Source organism: Centropristis striata, chromosome 8, assembly GCF_030273125.1.
Source record: "Centropristis striata isolate RG_2023a ecotype Rhode Island chromosome 8, C.striata_1.0, whole genome shotgun sequence".
NCBI lineage: Eukaryota > Metazoa > Chordata > Actinopteri > Perciformes > Serranidae > Centropristis > Centropristis striata.
In genome coordinates, this window is record NC_081524.1 from 1,402,167 (window position 1) to 1,419,461 (window position 17,295).

General features: G+C 39.6%; 2 protein-coding genes across 2 annotated transcripts; both read left to right on the forward strand.

Moving 5' to 3' along the window:
- Positions 1 to 47: 47 nt before the first annotated feature.
- On the forward strand, positions 48 to 17,249 carry LOC131976037 (succinate-semialdehyde dehydrogenase, mitochondrial-like). Its single transcript, XM_059338914.1, has 10 exons — positions 48 to 377; positions 9,091 to 9,174; positions 10,441 to 10,611; positions 11,355 to 11,471; positions 11,550 to 11,693; positions 12,227 to 12,370; positions 12,651 to 12,809; positions 13,108 to 13,271; positions 13,370 to 13,428; positions 13,975 to 17,249. Exons 1-10 carry the CDS (start codon positions 90 to 92, stop codon positions 14,184 to 14,186), a joined length of 1,542 nt encoding a protein of 513 aa, XP_059194897.1. The 5' UTR covers positions 48 to 89; the 3' UTR covers positions 14,187 to 17,249.
- LOC131975701 (tripartite motif-containing protein 16-like) lies at positions 4,492 to 6,178 on the forward strand. The gene is made up of 2 exons (XM_059338439.1): positions 4,492 to 5,883; positions 6,091 to 6,178. The coding sequence occupies exons 1-2, from the start codon at positions 4,532 to 4,534 to the stop codon at positions 6,176 to 6,178; spliced, it is 1,440 nt and encodes a 479-aa protein (XP_059194422.1). The 5' UTR covers positions 4,492 to 4,531.
- Positions 17,250 to 17,295: the final 46 nt, after the last annotated feature.

The window sequence follows — 17,295 nt, forward strand, 5'->3', positions numbered from 1 at the left end:
ACAGTGAGACACACACACACACACACACACACACACACATACATATATATATATATAAGCCCCCCCGTGTGTCCCGGCTGTGTCCCAGCATGTCCCCTGTGTGTGTCCCGAGGACTCTCCGCCTCCTCCGGCAGCTCTTCCCCGGCCTGCCCGCCGCCATGCAGCGCCTCTACAGCCTGGATGTGTCCGCTCCGCTGCTGCGGACGCAGGGCTACGTGGACGGCCGCTGGGTCTCCGCAGCCTCGGTGTTCCCGGTGCTGGACCCGGCCACCGGACAGGAGATAGCCCGGGTGTCGGACTGTGGCCCGGCGGAGGCCAAGCAGGCTGTGGACGCTGCGTTCAAGGCGTTTCAGTCCTGGAAGCAGCGCAGCGCCAAAGTACGTACCAGACTCCATTAACAGAACTATCAATTCAGATTAATGTTGCTCCTCCGTCTGGAACACACACTGCATTATTTATTAAATGTTATTTTCTTATTCAGGAGCAACCAGACTTTAATTCGGCTTATGAATCATTCACCAGAAAACATGTTTTTAAACACAAAACTTGCAGTTTTTATTTAGTTTCCTATCGCTTCTGCTGCCTCCCGTTCTGACTCAGATACGCTAAAATCGAGCAACTAAAAAAAACCCTACAGACTATTAACTTTCCTGTAAACATGAAAGCAAATAAAAAGTCTCTTAAAAATCAGAAACGTGATGATTTCGTTTACAAACATGAATTTATGTCAATAAACGCTACCTTGTTAAATTGTGAAATATTTGAATGGAGTTTGGCGTGAAGACAGCGGCGGCCGAACTCCGCTCTAAAAACGATCAATTAAGATTTAATGTTGCTCCTCCGTCTGAAACACACACTGCATTATTTATTAAATGTTATTTTCTTATTGAGGAGCAACCAGACTTTAATACGGCTTATGAATCATTCACCAGAAAACATGTTTTTAAACACAAAACCCAGATTTGTATTTATTTTCCTATCGCTTCTGCTGCCTCTCGTTCTGACTGGTTACATGAACATTAAGCCGCTAAAAAAAGCTTAAAGATTGTTAACTTTCCAAGATACATTAAAGCAAATAAAAAGTCATTTAAAAATCAGAAAACGTGCTGATTTCGTTTACAAACATGAATGTTGTGTCATTAAACGCCACCGTGTTAAATTGTGAAATATTTGAATGGAGTTTGGCGTGAAAAAAAGTGGCGCCGAACTCCGCTCGAAAAACTATCAATTCAGATTAAATGCTGCTCCTCCGTCTGAAACACACACTGCATTATTTATTAACTGTTATTTTCTGAACATGTAGTAACCAGACTGTAATTCGGCTTTTGAATTATTCACCAGATTACATTCGTTTTAAGACAAAACCCAGATTTTTTATTTAGTGTCCTATTGCTGGCTGCTGCTGCCTGTTCCGGCCGCGGAAACGTGAAGGCGGAGCAGTTAAGAAGCCTTTTATTAGATTTATGTAAGACTTGTAGGCTGTTATGTAATTCGTATATGTCAAAAGAAAGAAAGTCTCCTTATTATCCAGGAAACGTGCAGGTTGCCTTAATAAAACATGTAGAATCTGTCAACAAACGCCTCCGTGTTAAATTGCAACATTTTTGAATGGAGTCTGGCGTGAAGACTAAATGAATGACAGGTGCATTTCTGCAGAGTTTTACTGTAGACAATTACACTTTAAATGTCCCACAGTCTGAAACATAATAACCAGTAGGCTGAGGTACATATAGAACTATTTTATTTACCCAAATAATGCACAGAACAGTGTTTATAAAGCGTATGTGACTGAGTCAATGTTTAGTGTGTTTAATGGGTTGATCTGCTCCTGAAGACTATACTGGTGGATAACCTGGTAGTAATATTATACATTTTAAGATCAAAGCCTGTGTTTCATAGGTATCTACGCCTCTTTGTTACCTTAACGAGACAGAAACAACCAGTTGAGTTTAGTTATGAGCAACTTTATTGCCACTCTAACATTACATATAACAGTTAGAGACAGTTTGTGTACATTAGGGATGTCACCATACTAAAATGTTCAACTCGATACCGATACTCAGGAAAATATTTGATACTCGATACCATTTTCGATACCACCAGGATAAAAACAAAGACCCCAAAATTTAACAGAAATATTTTTATTAATAAGAAAAATGCAACATGTAAAAATGAACAGAACCACAGTTTAAATATTTATAATAAAAAACAGTTGTGCAAAAAGAAACTGCAACTATGATAACAAGTTTCAGATACTCGATACTTTTGAAAATGAGTATCGTATCCGGATACAACGTTTTAGTATCGATACTTTTTTGAGTATCGATACTTTTGACAACCCTAGTGTTCATCATTAACCAACAGGATTATAACAGCTGAATGTTTTGGTGTTGATGGGCAAAGAGGTCAACAAATACAAAGCAACAGGTAGAGTCATGATTTAGTGAGGACTCCACCATGAGGAGAGCTTCAACCATGAACTGTTGGAGGCTTCTTTCTGTCCCTGTACAGTCTGTAGATAAACCCTCAGGAGAGGCTGAGCTGGTCCATCTGCTGGACACCACGATGTGTCTTGGAAAGAACAAGAAATACATTTTTAGTAGGGCCAGGACTCGATTAAAAAAATTAATCTAATTAATTAGAGGCTTTGTAATTAATTCATCTAAATTAATCGCATTTTAATCGCATATAAATATTTGACCTGAGAACAGTGAGAAGTAACTTTTTTCACATGGATTTTTAGTATACCATTGAATAATGACTGAATACATAAGCTTAAGCAACAAAAATATTGTTTATTTTTGTTCAAGTCCAACAGACCAGTGCAGTTTTTGCCATTAAATGTAGCAATAGCATATTTATAAATATAGTACATTTCATAAATCCAGGTAGCCTATAGGTAGGTAGACCTTCTGTAAACTAGAATACTTTGGTTTTTGAAGTAAAACACAATCCACGCTAGCTAGCACACTAGCCGCTAGCTGCTATATGTTTAGCATTGAGGTGATACTTGAGGCTGGATGTGCTGCTATGGTGATATGTGAATTCCTTGTTGCCTAGCAACACAACCATGCTCTTATGGACGCTTCCATCCGTTGGTTTTTAGTAACTAAATGTCCCATCATCCACGGGGCCAACCAAAGGTCTCATCAGCTTCTTCCTTCATGTTCACTGTGGTTTGTTGTTGTCTCAACTCATCAACGCTAGTTGGTGCTCCAGTATAATCGCTCCTCCTGAAACTCATCCAGTGAGAAACGTTCCGCCATGAAAAAATAAGTGCGATTAAAATGCGTCATTTTTTTTAACGAGTTAATTTTTGTGTAATTAATTAATCTTAATTAACGCGTTAAAGTCCCGGGCCTAATTTTTAGACTATGCATAAAACATGACAATTGTAATAAATAATGTAGAATTCAGTGTTACTGAATTCAAAAACAATCCTGTGAACAAAATCTGGCTCTCCTGTTTGACTCGTCTAGACTTGATCATCATTGATACATTATTTGTAGAGGCTTTATGAAATCTTAAAGCAAAAGAGAACAAATACCCAGTTGGTGGGATGGTGTGGGGCATGAAGAAGATATTTAAACACAATGTTTTTTATTTAGTTGCTTAGGATTATCCATTATGACTTTGATATGATATTTAGCGACCTGCAGAATGCTGAAATGCAGATGATGGTCCTGCAACCTCAGCAATATGCAAAGTTCCTGGGAAAAGTTGTAACAGTTGCTCAAAACGTCAATACAAGAATAACATAAACTGAACTTATTCAAATGTGATCAATTTTAAAGTAATCCTGCTGCTTTTCCTGACATTGTGGACATATCCTGTTCAGTTAATTTTTAAATTTAAAACTTCTATAAATATATATATAGCTATAGACTACTAGCGTATTCCTTCCTATTTGATAGATAGATATTTAACTGTCCATAAGCTTATAAAAACAACAACCACACGTCCACTCATCAACAACAAAGACTATTGAAATACACATAAAGTAATAAAACAGAATTTATTTAATAATTCTTGATTGTTGTGTGGCAGTAGTGAGTTTGAGTGACTACCTTGATGATACCTTCATCATCGTTATCTGCAACTTTTTTTCTCTTTATCATGAAAAAGGTCTGTTTTGAGTCCTTTCCATCCTGATCTCTCTCTCCGTATCACTGTCTGCCCCTGAAGAAATCATGCATGACATTTGGTCTGAAATAATATTGATAAGTCAGAAAAGCACTTTCCTTAAAGTGAAACACACAGGATAGGTATCACACACAATGACATCATCCTCTAATGATTTGTTACAGCAACCCCTCCCTCTTCTCCTGCTCTCAAACAGCCAGCTCCACTCTGTCCTCCTGTTTCCTGGTTCCCTCCCCTTCACATCTACTAGTTAGAAAATGGGTGTTACCAACATGGTGCTGACTCACTGCACACACACACACACACACACACAGATCAGATCAGAGCTCAGAGTGGTTTCACTTATGAGGAAGTGAACCTCAGACAGTCGTTGTGACTGAGAGCTGAAATGGCGCAGAAAGGAGCTCAGCTGGACCGGGAAACTTTCTCTTGTTCCATCTGTCTGGATCTACTGAAGGATCCGGTGACGACTACATGTGGACACAGCTACTGTATGAAGTGTATTAAAACACACTGGGATGAAGAGGATAGAAAGGGAATCTACAGCTGCCCTGAGTGCAGACAGACGTTCACTCCGAGGCCTGTCCTGCTGAAAAACACCATGTTAGCAGTTTTAGTGGATCAGATGAAGAAGACCGGACTCCCAGCTGCTCCTGCTGATCTCTGCTATGCTGGAGATGTGGCCTGTGATGTCTGCACTGGGAGAAAACTGAAAGCCTTCAAGTCCTCTTACTGTGAGCAACACCTCCAGCGTTATTATGATGTAGCTCCGTTATCCAAACACAAGCTGGTGGAGCCCTCCAAGAAGCTGCAGGAGAACATCTGCTCTCAGCATGATGAGGTGATGAAGATGTTCTGCCGGACCGATCGGCAGTCTATCTGTTATCTCTGCTCTGTGGACCAACATAAAGGCCACGACACGGTCTCAGCTGCAGCAGAACGGACGGAGAAGCAGAAAGAGCTGAAGGTGAGTCGACTCAACATCCAGCAGAGAATCCAGGACAGAAAGAAAGATGTGAAGCTGCTTCAACAGGAGGTGCAGAACATCAATCGCTCTGCTGATAAAGCAGTGGAGGACAGTGAGAAGATGTTCACTGAGCTGATCCGTCTCATGCAGAAAAGAAGCTCTGAGGTGAAGCGGCAGGTCAGATCCCAGCAGGAAACTGAAGTGAGTGGAGTCAAAGAGGTGGAGGAGAAGCTGCAGCAGGAGATCAGAGAGCTGAAGAGGAAAGGCGCTGAACTGAAGAAGCTCTCAAACACAGAGGACCACAACCAGTTTCTCCACAGCTACCCCTCACTGTCAGCACTCAGCCCGTCTACATCCAGGATCCAGATCCGTCCTCTGCGCTACTTTGAGGACGTGACAGCGGCCGTGTCACGAGTCAGAGACAAACTGCAGGATGTCCTGAGAGACAAATGGACAGACGTCTCACTGACTGAAGTGGATGTTTTACTGTCAGATTCACCAGCAGAGCCCACGACCAGAGCTGGATTCTTAAAATATTCATGTGAGATCACAATGGATCCAAACACAGCACGCACAAAGCTGGTATTATCTGAGGGGAACAGAAAAGCAACACGCATGAGTAATAAACAGCCCTATCCAAGTCACCCAGACAGATTCACTTATTGGAATCAGGTCCTGAGTAGAGAGAGTCTGACTGGACGATGTTACTGGGAGGTGGAGTGGAGTGGGGATGGAGGTCATGTAGCAGCTTCATACAAGAACATCAGCAGAGGGTCGTTTTGGTCGAATGACTCTATATTTGGATACAATGACAAATCTTGGGCATTAGAATGTTACAAAAACAAAAATAAATTTTTGTACAACAAAGTCAAAACTCCCCTCTCAGGTCCTCAGCCCTCCAGATTCGGAGTGTACCTGGATCACAGAGCAGGTATTCTGTCCTTCTACAGCGTCTCTGAAACCATGACCCTCCTCCACAGAGTCCAGACCACGTTCACTCAGCCGCTCTATGCTGGACTTTGGCTTCTTAATTATGGAGACACTGCTGAGTTCTGTAAACTCAAATAACCAAAGGGACAGCAGGTAAAAATGTGTTTTAACTCTTAAAGCTCCCATAATGTTCACCTTTTGTTATGTTTTATAAGAATATACATTTGTAGTTTTCGTTCTAAAACCATCTCAGATCAGTTGTTCATCTGCTCTCTCAGCCTCCTTCTGCAGCTCCAGCAGCTCAGATCATTTTGGGCCTGTCTCATTAATATTCATGAGCCTTTCTTCTGATTGGCTGACAGTCTTGATTGACACGTTAGCGGTTTGCAGGTTAAACTCAGCGGTGAATGCAAAAAGACGATGGCCACCGCTGAGGAAGATGTTGTCAGACTTTACATGTTAGAGCCTGATGATGCTTCCCTCTGACTCAAACATGAAATATATTACTGGTTCACTTACAGGTTGCAGATTTAGAGTCGGACACGATAATGTGTATACTGCCGTATCCTATAGGAGCAGCTTCTTTGAGTGACAGATTTTTAGGAAGCAGTCAGAAAATATATTTTCACTGTATTTTTATTTCAACTGCACCTGCTTTATAATCACAAGACTTGTAACTGGTGTTTTTCTACAATAAGGGACCTTTAAACTGATTTCTTTCCATGTTTGTTGCTGAGAGCTCATCATTGTGGCATTTCCTCTCTGCAGAAATCAGCTGTCAATCAAACATTATGGGCGGGGCTTTGACATCTGCTCATTAGTTGTTGTGTAGATGTTTGACTTTCCTTCCTGTGTCTGTTGAGCCACGGAGGCTTTCACTGCTCATGATGACTGTTGTTCACCTCAACTCATATTTCTCTGCAGGAAAATGTACATTTCTCTCCAAATGTTTGTTTAATATTTGTATGTTGTTGTTGTTTTTCTTTTATGCATGGGTCTGAAGAGAGAAAGCTCCAGATATTCAAAGAAAATGTGTAAAAAAACAAAAACAAAACTAGAATTATATCTACATGTATTTGTTTGTTAGACCAAATGTTGCTGTTATAATCAAAGCACAAATGAGGCTCTATGATGTATTATAAAACTATAATTATCATGTTCATAATCAATAAGGAAATAGTCATTATTATCTTGTATATCTCTGAGATTCTGATCAAACTAATTGATTGTGTGGATGAAGTGAATCTGTACAAGAAATCACTGAACAAAAATCATTTAACAAACTTCACTGATGGGATGTGTGAAAAAACTGTTTATATAATGAATAAACAAACATAAACAAAGTATTTTCTTCTGGTCTTAATTCCAGGGTTTGATATAAAGCTGATGGATAAATGATGAGACTAATATGAGATATAACTGAGGCTGTTCTCCTGAAACAACACAAAGTTCACTGTTCATGTTGAGAGCAGAAGAACATTTGTCAGTCAGTCTCTCATTTCTCCAACAAAAGCTGTTTTAATGAGGAAAGTTCAAAGGTCAGAGTTTTCTATCACTTGTTGCTTTTACAGCCAAGATTTGGTTTGTGCTCTTAGTTCATAAAATTATTTATTACAGACACATTCCTGACACATATACATGCTACTAAACATTGAAGGTTCAGCTGTGAGTTATTAAAAAAATCAGTATCTGCAAAAATCAGAATCGGCAGGTCAGGGTTTTTAAAAATCGGTGATCGGTGATTGGCCAGAAAATAGCAATCGGTGCAGCCCTATTATTTATAATAATAAAATAATATAACACATAATGATTATCTCAGTACAATGTTTTATTAACAGAGCCTGAAAGTCTATTTTATTTATTTTGGTTGCAGTTTATTTATTTATGTTTTATTTATCTAGGATATTTTAAATATTTATTTTCCACATTTAAATTCCAATATTTAATATTCTCAAGATTTAAAGATTCATTGCTGTGGAAAAGGAAAAGGAAAAGTGGAAAAGCTATTATGCTCTAATGTGGTTATAAAACTAAAACAAATCGATGCAGCGATTTTATCAGGATGGTTTCTGGGAAATGATATCATCCTAAAAGATGTGTTATGGTGACAGGCCTGTTATCTGTTATTTGATATATCATGCATACATATACAAGACAAACAAGGCTGATTTTTAATAATGAAATCAAAAGTGTAACAGCAGCAGAAAGTGGAAGAAAAACATCCATCCTTTACTCAGCTAAAAAAATTAAAATACCACTATTTATAATACCAAAATTCCACTGTATTATAATCAAAATCTACTTTAAAATGACCCTCATTCATTCCCATGTTATTTAATGCTGCTGTGTGTTTCTGTGCTCTATCTTTTGATGTCAACTTATTTTATGATTGAATATTCCAAGTATTAGTAGATCATTATTTCCATTTTGCCTCTCATACTTTATGAAAAAAAAAGTTTTTGTATTATTACATAGCTAACTACTTGGCTAAGTAGCTAGCTAAGCTAACTACTTAGCCAAGAAGTTAGCTAATTAGTTAGCTCAGCAAGCTAATTAGCTAAATACATAGCCAAGAAGTTAGCTAAATAGATAGCTTAGCAATCTACTTAGCTAACTACTTAGCCAAGAAGTTAGCTAAGTAGTTAGCTTAGCAAGCTACTTAGCTAAAAAATGGATATGGGTCATTTTTGATCCATGTTGGGCATTAGAAGAGTAGTGACACGAAATAGGATTTCATTCAAAAATGAATAAAGGAAAACATAAAATTAGGATGTATGATGAAAACAAACTAATTGAGGAAAACCTGTAATACTGAATGATGAAAATGATTTATTGCAAAGATATAGAACATAAAAACTCTGTCGGGTCACTTTAGACCATGTTGGGCATCAAAGGGTTAAAGAGGCAAAAGTAGGCCAATCATGATGCATATTAGTGTATTATTACTGATGCATTAATGTGTTGACCCCTTTAATGCTGCAGCAGGTAAAGAGTTAACAATAATCTATAATCAGTGTTAATAATGTTATTGATACATGTTGTTGTTGCAGGAGAGGAGCGTCCTGCTGAGGAGATGGTTCGACCTGATGACCAATCACAAAGAGGAGCTGGCCCGACTCATCACCTTCGAGTGTGTGAGTGTCATGTTTCACTTATTGTTGTTGATAATTAAGACAATAAAATGTTTTATTATTATTAATTTATGTTCAATTTTGCTGGTAACACCTATTTCTTGGATATTAAACCTTGTAACAGGCAAACGACTGATGGTTTTAATTTATGTCAGCAGAGAGGACTTGAATTTTTAAAAATCTGTTTACACAGAGCAGAGAGGAGAGGACAGGAGAGGCTGTTTACACAGAGCAGAGGGGAGAGGACAGGAGAGGCTGTTTACACAGAGCAGAGGGGAGAGGACAGGAGAGGCTGTTTACACAGAGCAGAGAGGAGAGGACAGGAGAGGCTGTTTACACAGAGCTGAGAGGAGAGGACAGGAGAGGCTGTTTACACAGAACAGAGGGGAGAGGACAGGAGAGGCTGTTTACACAGAGCAGAGGGGAGAGGACAGGAGAGGCTGTTTACACAGAGCAGAGAGGAGATGACAGGAGAGGCTGTTTACACAGAGCAGAGAGGAGAGGACAGGAGAGGCTGTTTACACAGAGCTGAGAGGAGAGGACAGGAGAGGCTGTTTACACAGAACAGAGGGGAGAGGACAGGAGAGGCTGTTTACACAGAGCAGAGAGGAGAGGACAGGAGAGGCTGGAAACATGACAATACTTCAACTTGTACAATATTTGGGGGGAAAGGGTTTTGGTCATTTTTTGTGCCATTTTTTTTAATTATGTATCTTTTTTTTTAAATTTGTCTTTTTTTGGACATTACGTCTTAAGTTTTTGTGATTTTGTAGTAATTTCCTTTTTGAAATTTTGCTTTTTTTTCATTTTGTGCGTTTTTTTGTGGTAATTTTCTGGGTGTTGTTTTTTTTACAACATTCATGACACTTGCAAAAGTGCTTATATAGAAATTCCATTTTATTACAATTTAAAAAAAAAAAATTGTCAGAGAAATTCAACTTTTTTCATGTTGTAGCTTTTTTGGTAATTGTCTGGGTTTTTGTGTCAATTTACATCTTTTTTTGGTCATTTTACAGGCTGGAAACATGTTCGAATATGTGTAGCAAACTTTTTACTAATGTCTGTAACACTTGTGGGCACAATATTTTTCTTGCATTTTGTCTGTTTTTCATGATTGATGTTGTTATAACTTTGTTATTCTGCACAAAAAAGATATTCTATGTTTGAAATACTGCAGTGAAAAATGAAAGAAAAGCCTGTTTGGGTTTTAGAAGCTTAAATCCAACTATTAGTCTGATTTAATGTCTCATATTGTGCTGTGTGTTCCAGGGTAAGCCCCTGCAGGAGTCTCTGGGCGAGGTGGCGTACTCCGCCTCCTTCCTGGAGTGGTTTTCTGAGGAGGCTCGGCGAGTGTATGGCGACATCGTCCCGTCGCCCAACAAAGACCGAAAGATCCTCCTCCTCAAACAGCCTGTGGGCGTGTCCTCCATCATCACACCGGTGAGCAGCCAATCAGACGCGGGGACGATACACATAAAGTGATTCTGACAGAAATATCAACAATTTAAACAAATTTATCAACAATCAACAAATTTAAGCTTCATTTTGGTCTTTTTTTGGGAAGTTCAAACTCTGACGATAATGCCTGTTTTTACATTTTCTTTCTACAATGAACAGTGTCGTCTTGGTGATCTTTTTAATAGTGTGCATTTGGCCTTTATACACCACATTCGAGTCCGTTCATCCTTGAGTCCAAGTGGATATTTATGCCTGATATGAAGAAATTCCTTCCAGGCATTACCAGGATGTCACGTTCACGAGAATGGGACGGATGTGAGGTCACAGTGCAGTGGCCTTTGGCCTTTATACACCACATTCGGGTCCGTTCATCCTTGAGTCCAAATGGATGTTTACGCCTGATTTTTAAGAAATACCTTCCAGATGTTACCAGGATATTGCATTCAGGGGATGGGATGGATGTGAGGTCACAGTGCGGTGACCTTAAACATTTAAACACCAAATTTGAATCAGATCATCCTTGAGTCCAAGTTGATGTTTATGCCTGATTTTTAATAAACTCCTACAAGGCGTTTCTAGGATTTTGCATTGAATGTGAGTTCACATGGCAGTTTGTCCTTTAACCACCCAAATCCTTAATTCATCCTTGAGTTCAGGTGGAAGTATGTTGGAGATCTCTCTTTCCCATTTTTATTAATGGCGTCAGTGTGTTTGTTGCTCCACAGTGGAACTTCCCCAGTGCGATGATCACCAGGAAGGTGGGAGCTGCTCTGGCTGCCGGCTGCACGGTGGTGGTGAAACCAGCCGAGGACACGCCGCTGTCAGCGCTCGCTCTGGCTGAGGTCGGCACACTTCTAACACGTTCACCGCTCCTTATTTAACCCTTTGTTGTGTCTGATCACTAACATGTCGTTGTGCAGCTGGCGGAGCAGGCGGGGATCCCGGCGGGGGTCTTCAACGTGGTTCCTTGCTCCAGAGAGAAGACTCCGTCAGTCGGGGAGGTTCTCTGCACCGACCCGCTGGTCGCCAAAATCTCCTTCACTGGTTCCACTGCCACCGGCAAGGTGAGACCCCGAGAGCACGGCCTGCAGCGCCCCCTGGTGTCCGGCTGTCTGTCAGAGCAGTCATCATTAATAAATACAGTTATCTCAATGCAACACATCCTCATAAAACTGTCTGTCTGATATCTGAAGGCGAGACTTTCTGCATTGTTTTCATGAGTTGTTCTACAAATGTCCAGCAGCATGAAGGAGTTAAAGAGATGGTTCAGGATTTTTGGACATTAAGTTGTATAAATATTTGTCAGTAGTGCAGTGAATGCACCCCAGAACTGCACAGTAAAAAATCTCAAATTCCACCATCGATTTTTAGACGTTTATTTGCAAAAACCTGAACTTTTCTCAGTGCAAAACTGCAGAAAAAATGATGCACATGATTTAGTTATTTGTGCATTTATCAGAATGTTTAAATTAATAAAACTATTCTCATTTAATATTTATGAAATATTTCGTCATGGAGCATAACGTTACTGTGGTTTTCAGCGTGCAGCGTGCAGGATTTATATCCGACAGTGTTTAAAGTTGAAATGTGTCTTCAGGTGCTGCTGAAACTGGCTGCTGACACGGTGAAGAAGGCGTCCATGGAGCTGGGAGGCCACGCCCCCTTCATCGTGTTCGACAGCGCTGACATCGACAAGGCGGTTAAAGGAGCCGTCGCCTCCAAGTTCAGGAACTCTGGACAGGTGAGACGAACTTCTCAAGATAAAGAAAAGAGCTCATGTCATGTTCTGATAAAACTCAGATACTTTTTTATTAATCAGTTTATAAAAATGGTCAGAAACCCCTCCAGAATCCCACGTTATCAGCATAAAGTGGGCATGTCTGTACAGAGGAGACTCTTGGGGACACAGAACACGTTTCATTCATTTATCTGAAGGTCACTTTGGAGCATTTTTGACTCATGACATCACCGTCCTCTTCTTCTTCTTCTTCTTCTTCTTCTTCTTCTTCTTCTTCCTGCAGACGTGTGTGTGTTCCAACCGTTTCCTGGTGCAGAGCGGCATCCACGACCGCTTCGTGGAGCAGCTGGGCCGAGCGATGGACGCCGAGCTCCGGCTGGGTCACGGCTCGGAGCCCGGCACCACCCAGGGGCCGCTCATCAACAGCAGAGCTGCAGAGAAGGTGAACTCCTGCTTCATTCTACAGGAACTCAGGAGTTTTTCTTGCATATCCAGGTGTTTTAGTATCCAGGTGTTTGAGTCTCCAGGTGTTTGAGTATCCAGGTGTTTTAGTCTCCAGGTGTTTGAGTCTCCAGGTGTTTGAGTCTCCAGGTGTTTTAGTCTCCAGGTGTTATAGTCTCCAGGTGTTTGAGTCTCCAGGTGTTATAGTCTCCAGGTGTTTTAGTCTCCAGGTGTTATAGTCTCCAGGTGTTATAGTCTCCAGGTGTTCTAGTTGACAGCTGGGCGTGTGTGTGTCTCAGGTGGTGCAGCAGATCTCAGACGCCGTGTCCAGGGGAGCGAAGGTGCTGAAGGGCGGGAAGCGTCTGGACGGCTCCTTCATGGAGCCCACTCTGCTGGCTGACGTCACCACAGACATGCTCTGCACCAAGGAGGAAACCTTCGGCCCGCTGCTGCCCGTCATCAGGTCTCTGACTATAACACAACAGGAAACAACACAAGATAACAACACACAACACAATACAATACAATGAACAAATGTTTCTGTTTGTTTGTGATTTCCAGGTTCAACACAGAGGAAGAGGCTCTGGCTATCAGTAACGCTACTAACGTCGGGCTGGCAGGTGAGGTTTAAAGGCTTAGAGAAGGGGTCTCAAACTCAAATTACCTGGGGGCCGCTGGAGGCAGTATCAAAATAAAAAAAAGACACAAAATGACAAAAAAAAGACACAATTACCAAAATAAGACACAAAATTACCAAAAAAGTAATTAAAGGGACCTTCCACACACAACACGGTAAAGTGCCATCCATATAAAACTCACATTAAACTTTCATATCAAGGTGGGGGCCACAAAATATCGTCACGAGGGCCACAATTGGCCCACGGCCACCAGTTTGAGACCCATGGCTTAGAGGGTTAAAGAGTTCACAGAAAAATATCAGCTACTGTCCAACAAACTCAAAAGCTTCAATAGAGACGGTCAGAGTTTGTTCTCAAACAAGATCTCACCCCGAGGCTCCAGTTTATTCAACACAGATCTGAAATGATGAGTTTCTCCCCAGATATAATGGAGTTTCCTCAGGAAGAGTTCAGGCCGGTTTTATTGGAGTCTGGACTGTTAATACAAGACTTTTCGACGTTGACGTGCTGGTGTTCTTCTCTCCTCAGGCTACTTCTTCTCGGAGGACGTGGCTCAGATCTGGCGGGTGGCCGAGGCGCTGGAGGTGGGGATCGTCGGGGTCAACGAGGGCGTCCCGTCCTGCGCCGAGGCCTCGTTCGGCGGCGTCAAAGAGTCCGGGCTGGGTCGCGAGGGCTCCAAGTACGGCATCAACGACTACCTGGAGGTCAAGTACGTCTGCTTCGGAGGCCTCAAACCCTGAAGGAGACGCAGCGGAGACACGCTCGGATAAAACGTTAGAGCTCGGGTTTTAATCCGTCTAACAGAACAGAGAAACAACCCAATCCCACGCACCAATCAGAGCAGAGCAATCAACTGCAATCAACTGCAATCAACTGCTCCATTTGACGCCACTGAGACAGAAAAACAGCTGAAAGTTCACCTCAAACAAATAGTATTTTAGTCCAAACCGTAGCTCCTATCAGTGATCCGACTTCACTTTGAGCATCCTCAGTTCTTCCTGAACGTCTACATATGTGTTACGTGAAAAAAAAAACAGAAGAAATTGTCTTTTTATAGCGATCAAAAGGAACCGGTAGCTCTGCTTTCCTCCAGAAATGTTCCCTCCTTTTTCCCATGGAGGTCTATGAGGCTGTGGGTGGTGTTGGTGGTTCATCTGTGGTCCTACGCCCAAACTAGAACTCTGACAGCTTTACCACACCAATGAGAGGGAGAAGACACATTTTACTACGTTTATATCTATAAATTATTTCTGTAGAGTGGTATCTGCAGCCTCGAGCGCAGTTTCCAAATTTATTTTTTGACAAATTTTTCTCTCCCTCTACACTCTAGAGATGATGTCATCCACTCTAGCCTCTCCATAGGGTAACATTGGGGGGATTTTTTGGTGTGTTTTTGCGGAATAATTTGAAAACCGTTAGCTGAAACCCTTAGAAAAGTCACAGCACACTTGTCATGGCCGAGACGGTCGATTTGATACCTTTTTAGTGTTTGTGAGACCAAAACTGGGAAGAAACGTAAGAATAAAAAGGAAGAATCCCGGTGGAGAGTAGATAGTCGCTCTTACAAGCACACTCTATAAATATTTTTTTATCTTCACCCTGAAAGTGAAACAGGATCCTCTTAGTTTCTCCTCTGAAGCTTTTTTCAATAGAAACTGTCAAAACGAATATTTAAGGCAATAATTATCTCATCAAAACACATTTTCATAATCACTGTTGACGTTTGAGCTGACGGGAAATACTCTCTTCTGATTGGTCGGGACGCCTCGTTACCACAAACATTTCACATTTGCATCAAAAGTCTGAAAGAAGACGACAGAAACAACTAATTAATTATACTCATTAGCAGCAGGGGAAGAAGTAATCAGATTACTTTACTGCAGTAAAAGTATCAAATTGTAGTAAAGTACTCGTTATGCAGATTGTTTTATATATTTAGAATATATTAGATTATTATTGATTTTTTTGGGCTCATTTTAATAACTTTACAAACTGTTTACGGTTTAATTTATAAACATAGGTTATCATTTTAAATGAATCGTGTTTTTTATGACCTGAAAAGTAACTAAAGCTGTCAGATAAATGTAGAGGAGTAAATATAGAAAGTTACAGACGTGGAAATACTCCACAAGTAAAGTAAAAGTACCTCAAAAAGTACAGTTCTTGAGTAAATGTACTTAGTTTCATTGGCATTTATTATCATTATTATTATTATTATTATTATTATTAATATTATTATTAGGGCTAGAGTTAGAATCTGTGTCCTGCTGTTTGAAAAGAGTTTTTTAAATGTTTAACGTTTCTCCATTGAAACAAAGAAATAAAATAATCAGTAAAACGTTTGATAACGAGATAAATGCTGGAAAACTTGTTAAACTTTGTTTATGTCACCGATCTGCTACAAATAACACGACTTCACCTTCAAATTACCGGCAATACAGAAAACAAAATCCAGTTTAGTGAAACACCAACGGTTCCCCAAACCCTCAAACATCTCTTTACTTACTGCATCTCGTTTTTACTGAACTACGTCACTTCAACTGCCTTTTTTTGGTATTTTTGGGTCGTTTTTGGTCATTTTACGGCTTGTTTTTATATGTTCATCTTTTTTTTTTGGTAATTTTGTGTCTTTTTTGGTAATTTCACGTCCCTTTTGTTAAATTAACATTTTTTGTAATTTTGTCTTTTAATTTTTAATTTTTTAATTTTGTGTCTTTTCTAATTTTACATCTTTTTTTGTATTTTGACCTTTTTTTTGGGTAATTTTGTGTCTTTTTTTGTAATGTTGTGTCCCTTTTGTTAAATTTACATATTTTTTTGTATTTTTGTATTTTAAAAAAAAAAATTATGTAATTTTTCGGTCATTTGAATTTTTTTTGTAATTTTGTGGGGTTTTTTTGTTACTTTTGTGTCTTTTCGTGGTCAGTTTGCGTCTTTTTTAAAGTATTTTTGTCTTTTTTATGGTCATTTTATTTCTTCTTTTTTTTTCTTTAGTGTCTTTCTTTTTCATTTTTTACATCTTTTTTTCCCGGTGAAAGTCTAAAAGTTGTAAAACCATGTCCAAAAGATGCAAAGTGACTTTAAATATGCAGCTTTTTATTCCAACCTCACCACGTCCTGCTGCCAGTAGAGAGTTTGTTGTAATGTGAAAGTGTGAAGTCGTGATATTTTTTGCAGATTAATAAGATAAACAATAAAACTGCACATCTACTATAATATTTGAGTCCTGTTGTGTCTCCATAAAACTTTCAGAAGAATCAGTTCATCAGACGTGATTTCTGCACGAAAGTTGATGTGAAACTTGAATTTCCAATAACCAGTGAATGCAGCAGGAGAAAAAATAAACTGTGATGAATTAAAAAAGCACAAAACTTTTTGCTGGATTTTTCCTGAATGCTTGTTTGTTCCTGGTGTCCTGTAGTCGCTCTATTAATGTGAAATCTGTATTTTTGTATGATTAAAATATCTGCTGACACAGTTCAAATCACAATCTGGACATTTTAAATCACTTAAAGCATTTATAATAAATGTTACAGTGTTTTTGTCTTTCTGAAACATTTTTCAGTAACATCTGTATTTTAAAACATGTTACTAAATGAATATAAATGTGGAGCATGTGACCTGATAAATAAATTATTAAAAGATGTGATTTAGTATTTAATAATTAGGTGGTTGTTGTCGGGCAGATTTCGTTTTTTTTCCTCTGGTTGCCATAAATGTCATAAGTGCCATTTTTTATTTCTGACTGTTGAATAAATGTACTTCTGAGTGTTTTAGATGAAAATAAAGAATAATTAACCCTACGATGTCTCGTTTAATGTATCATAAATGTTTGTAAAGCGCCTTTGA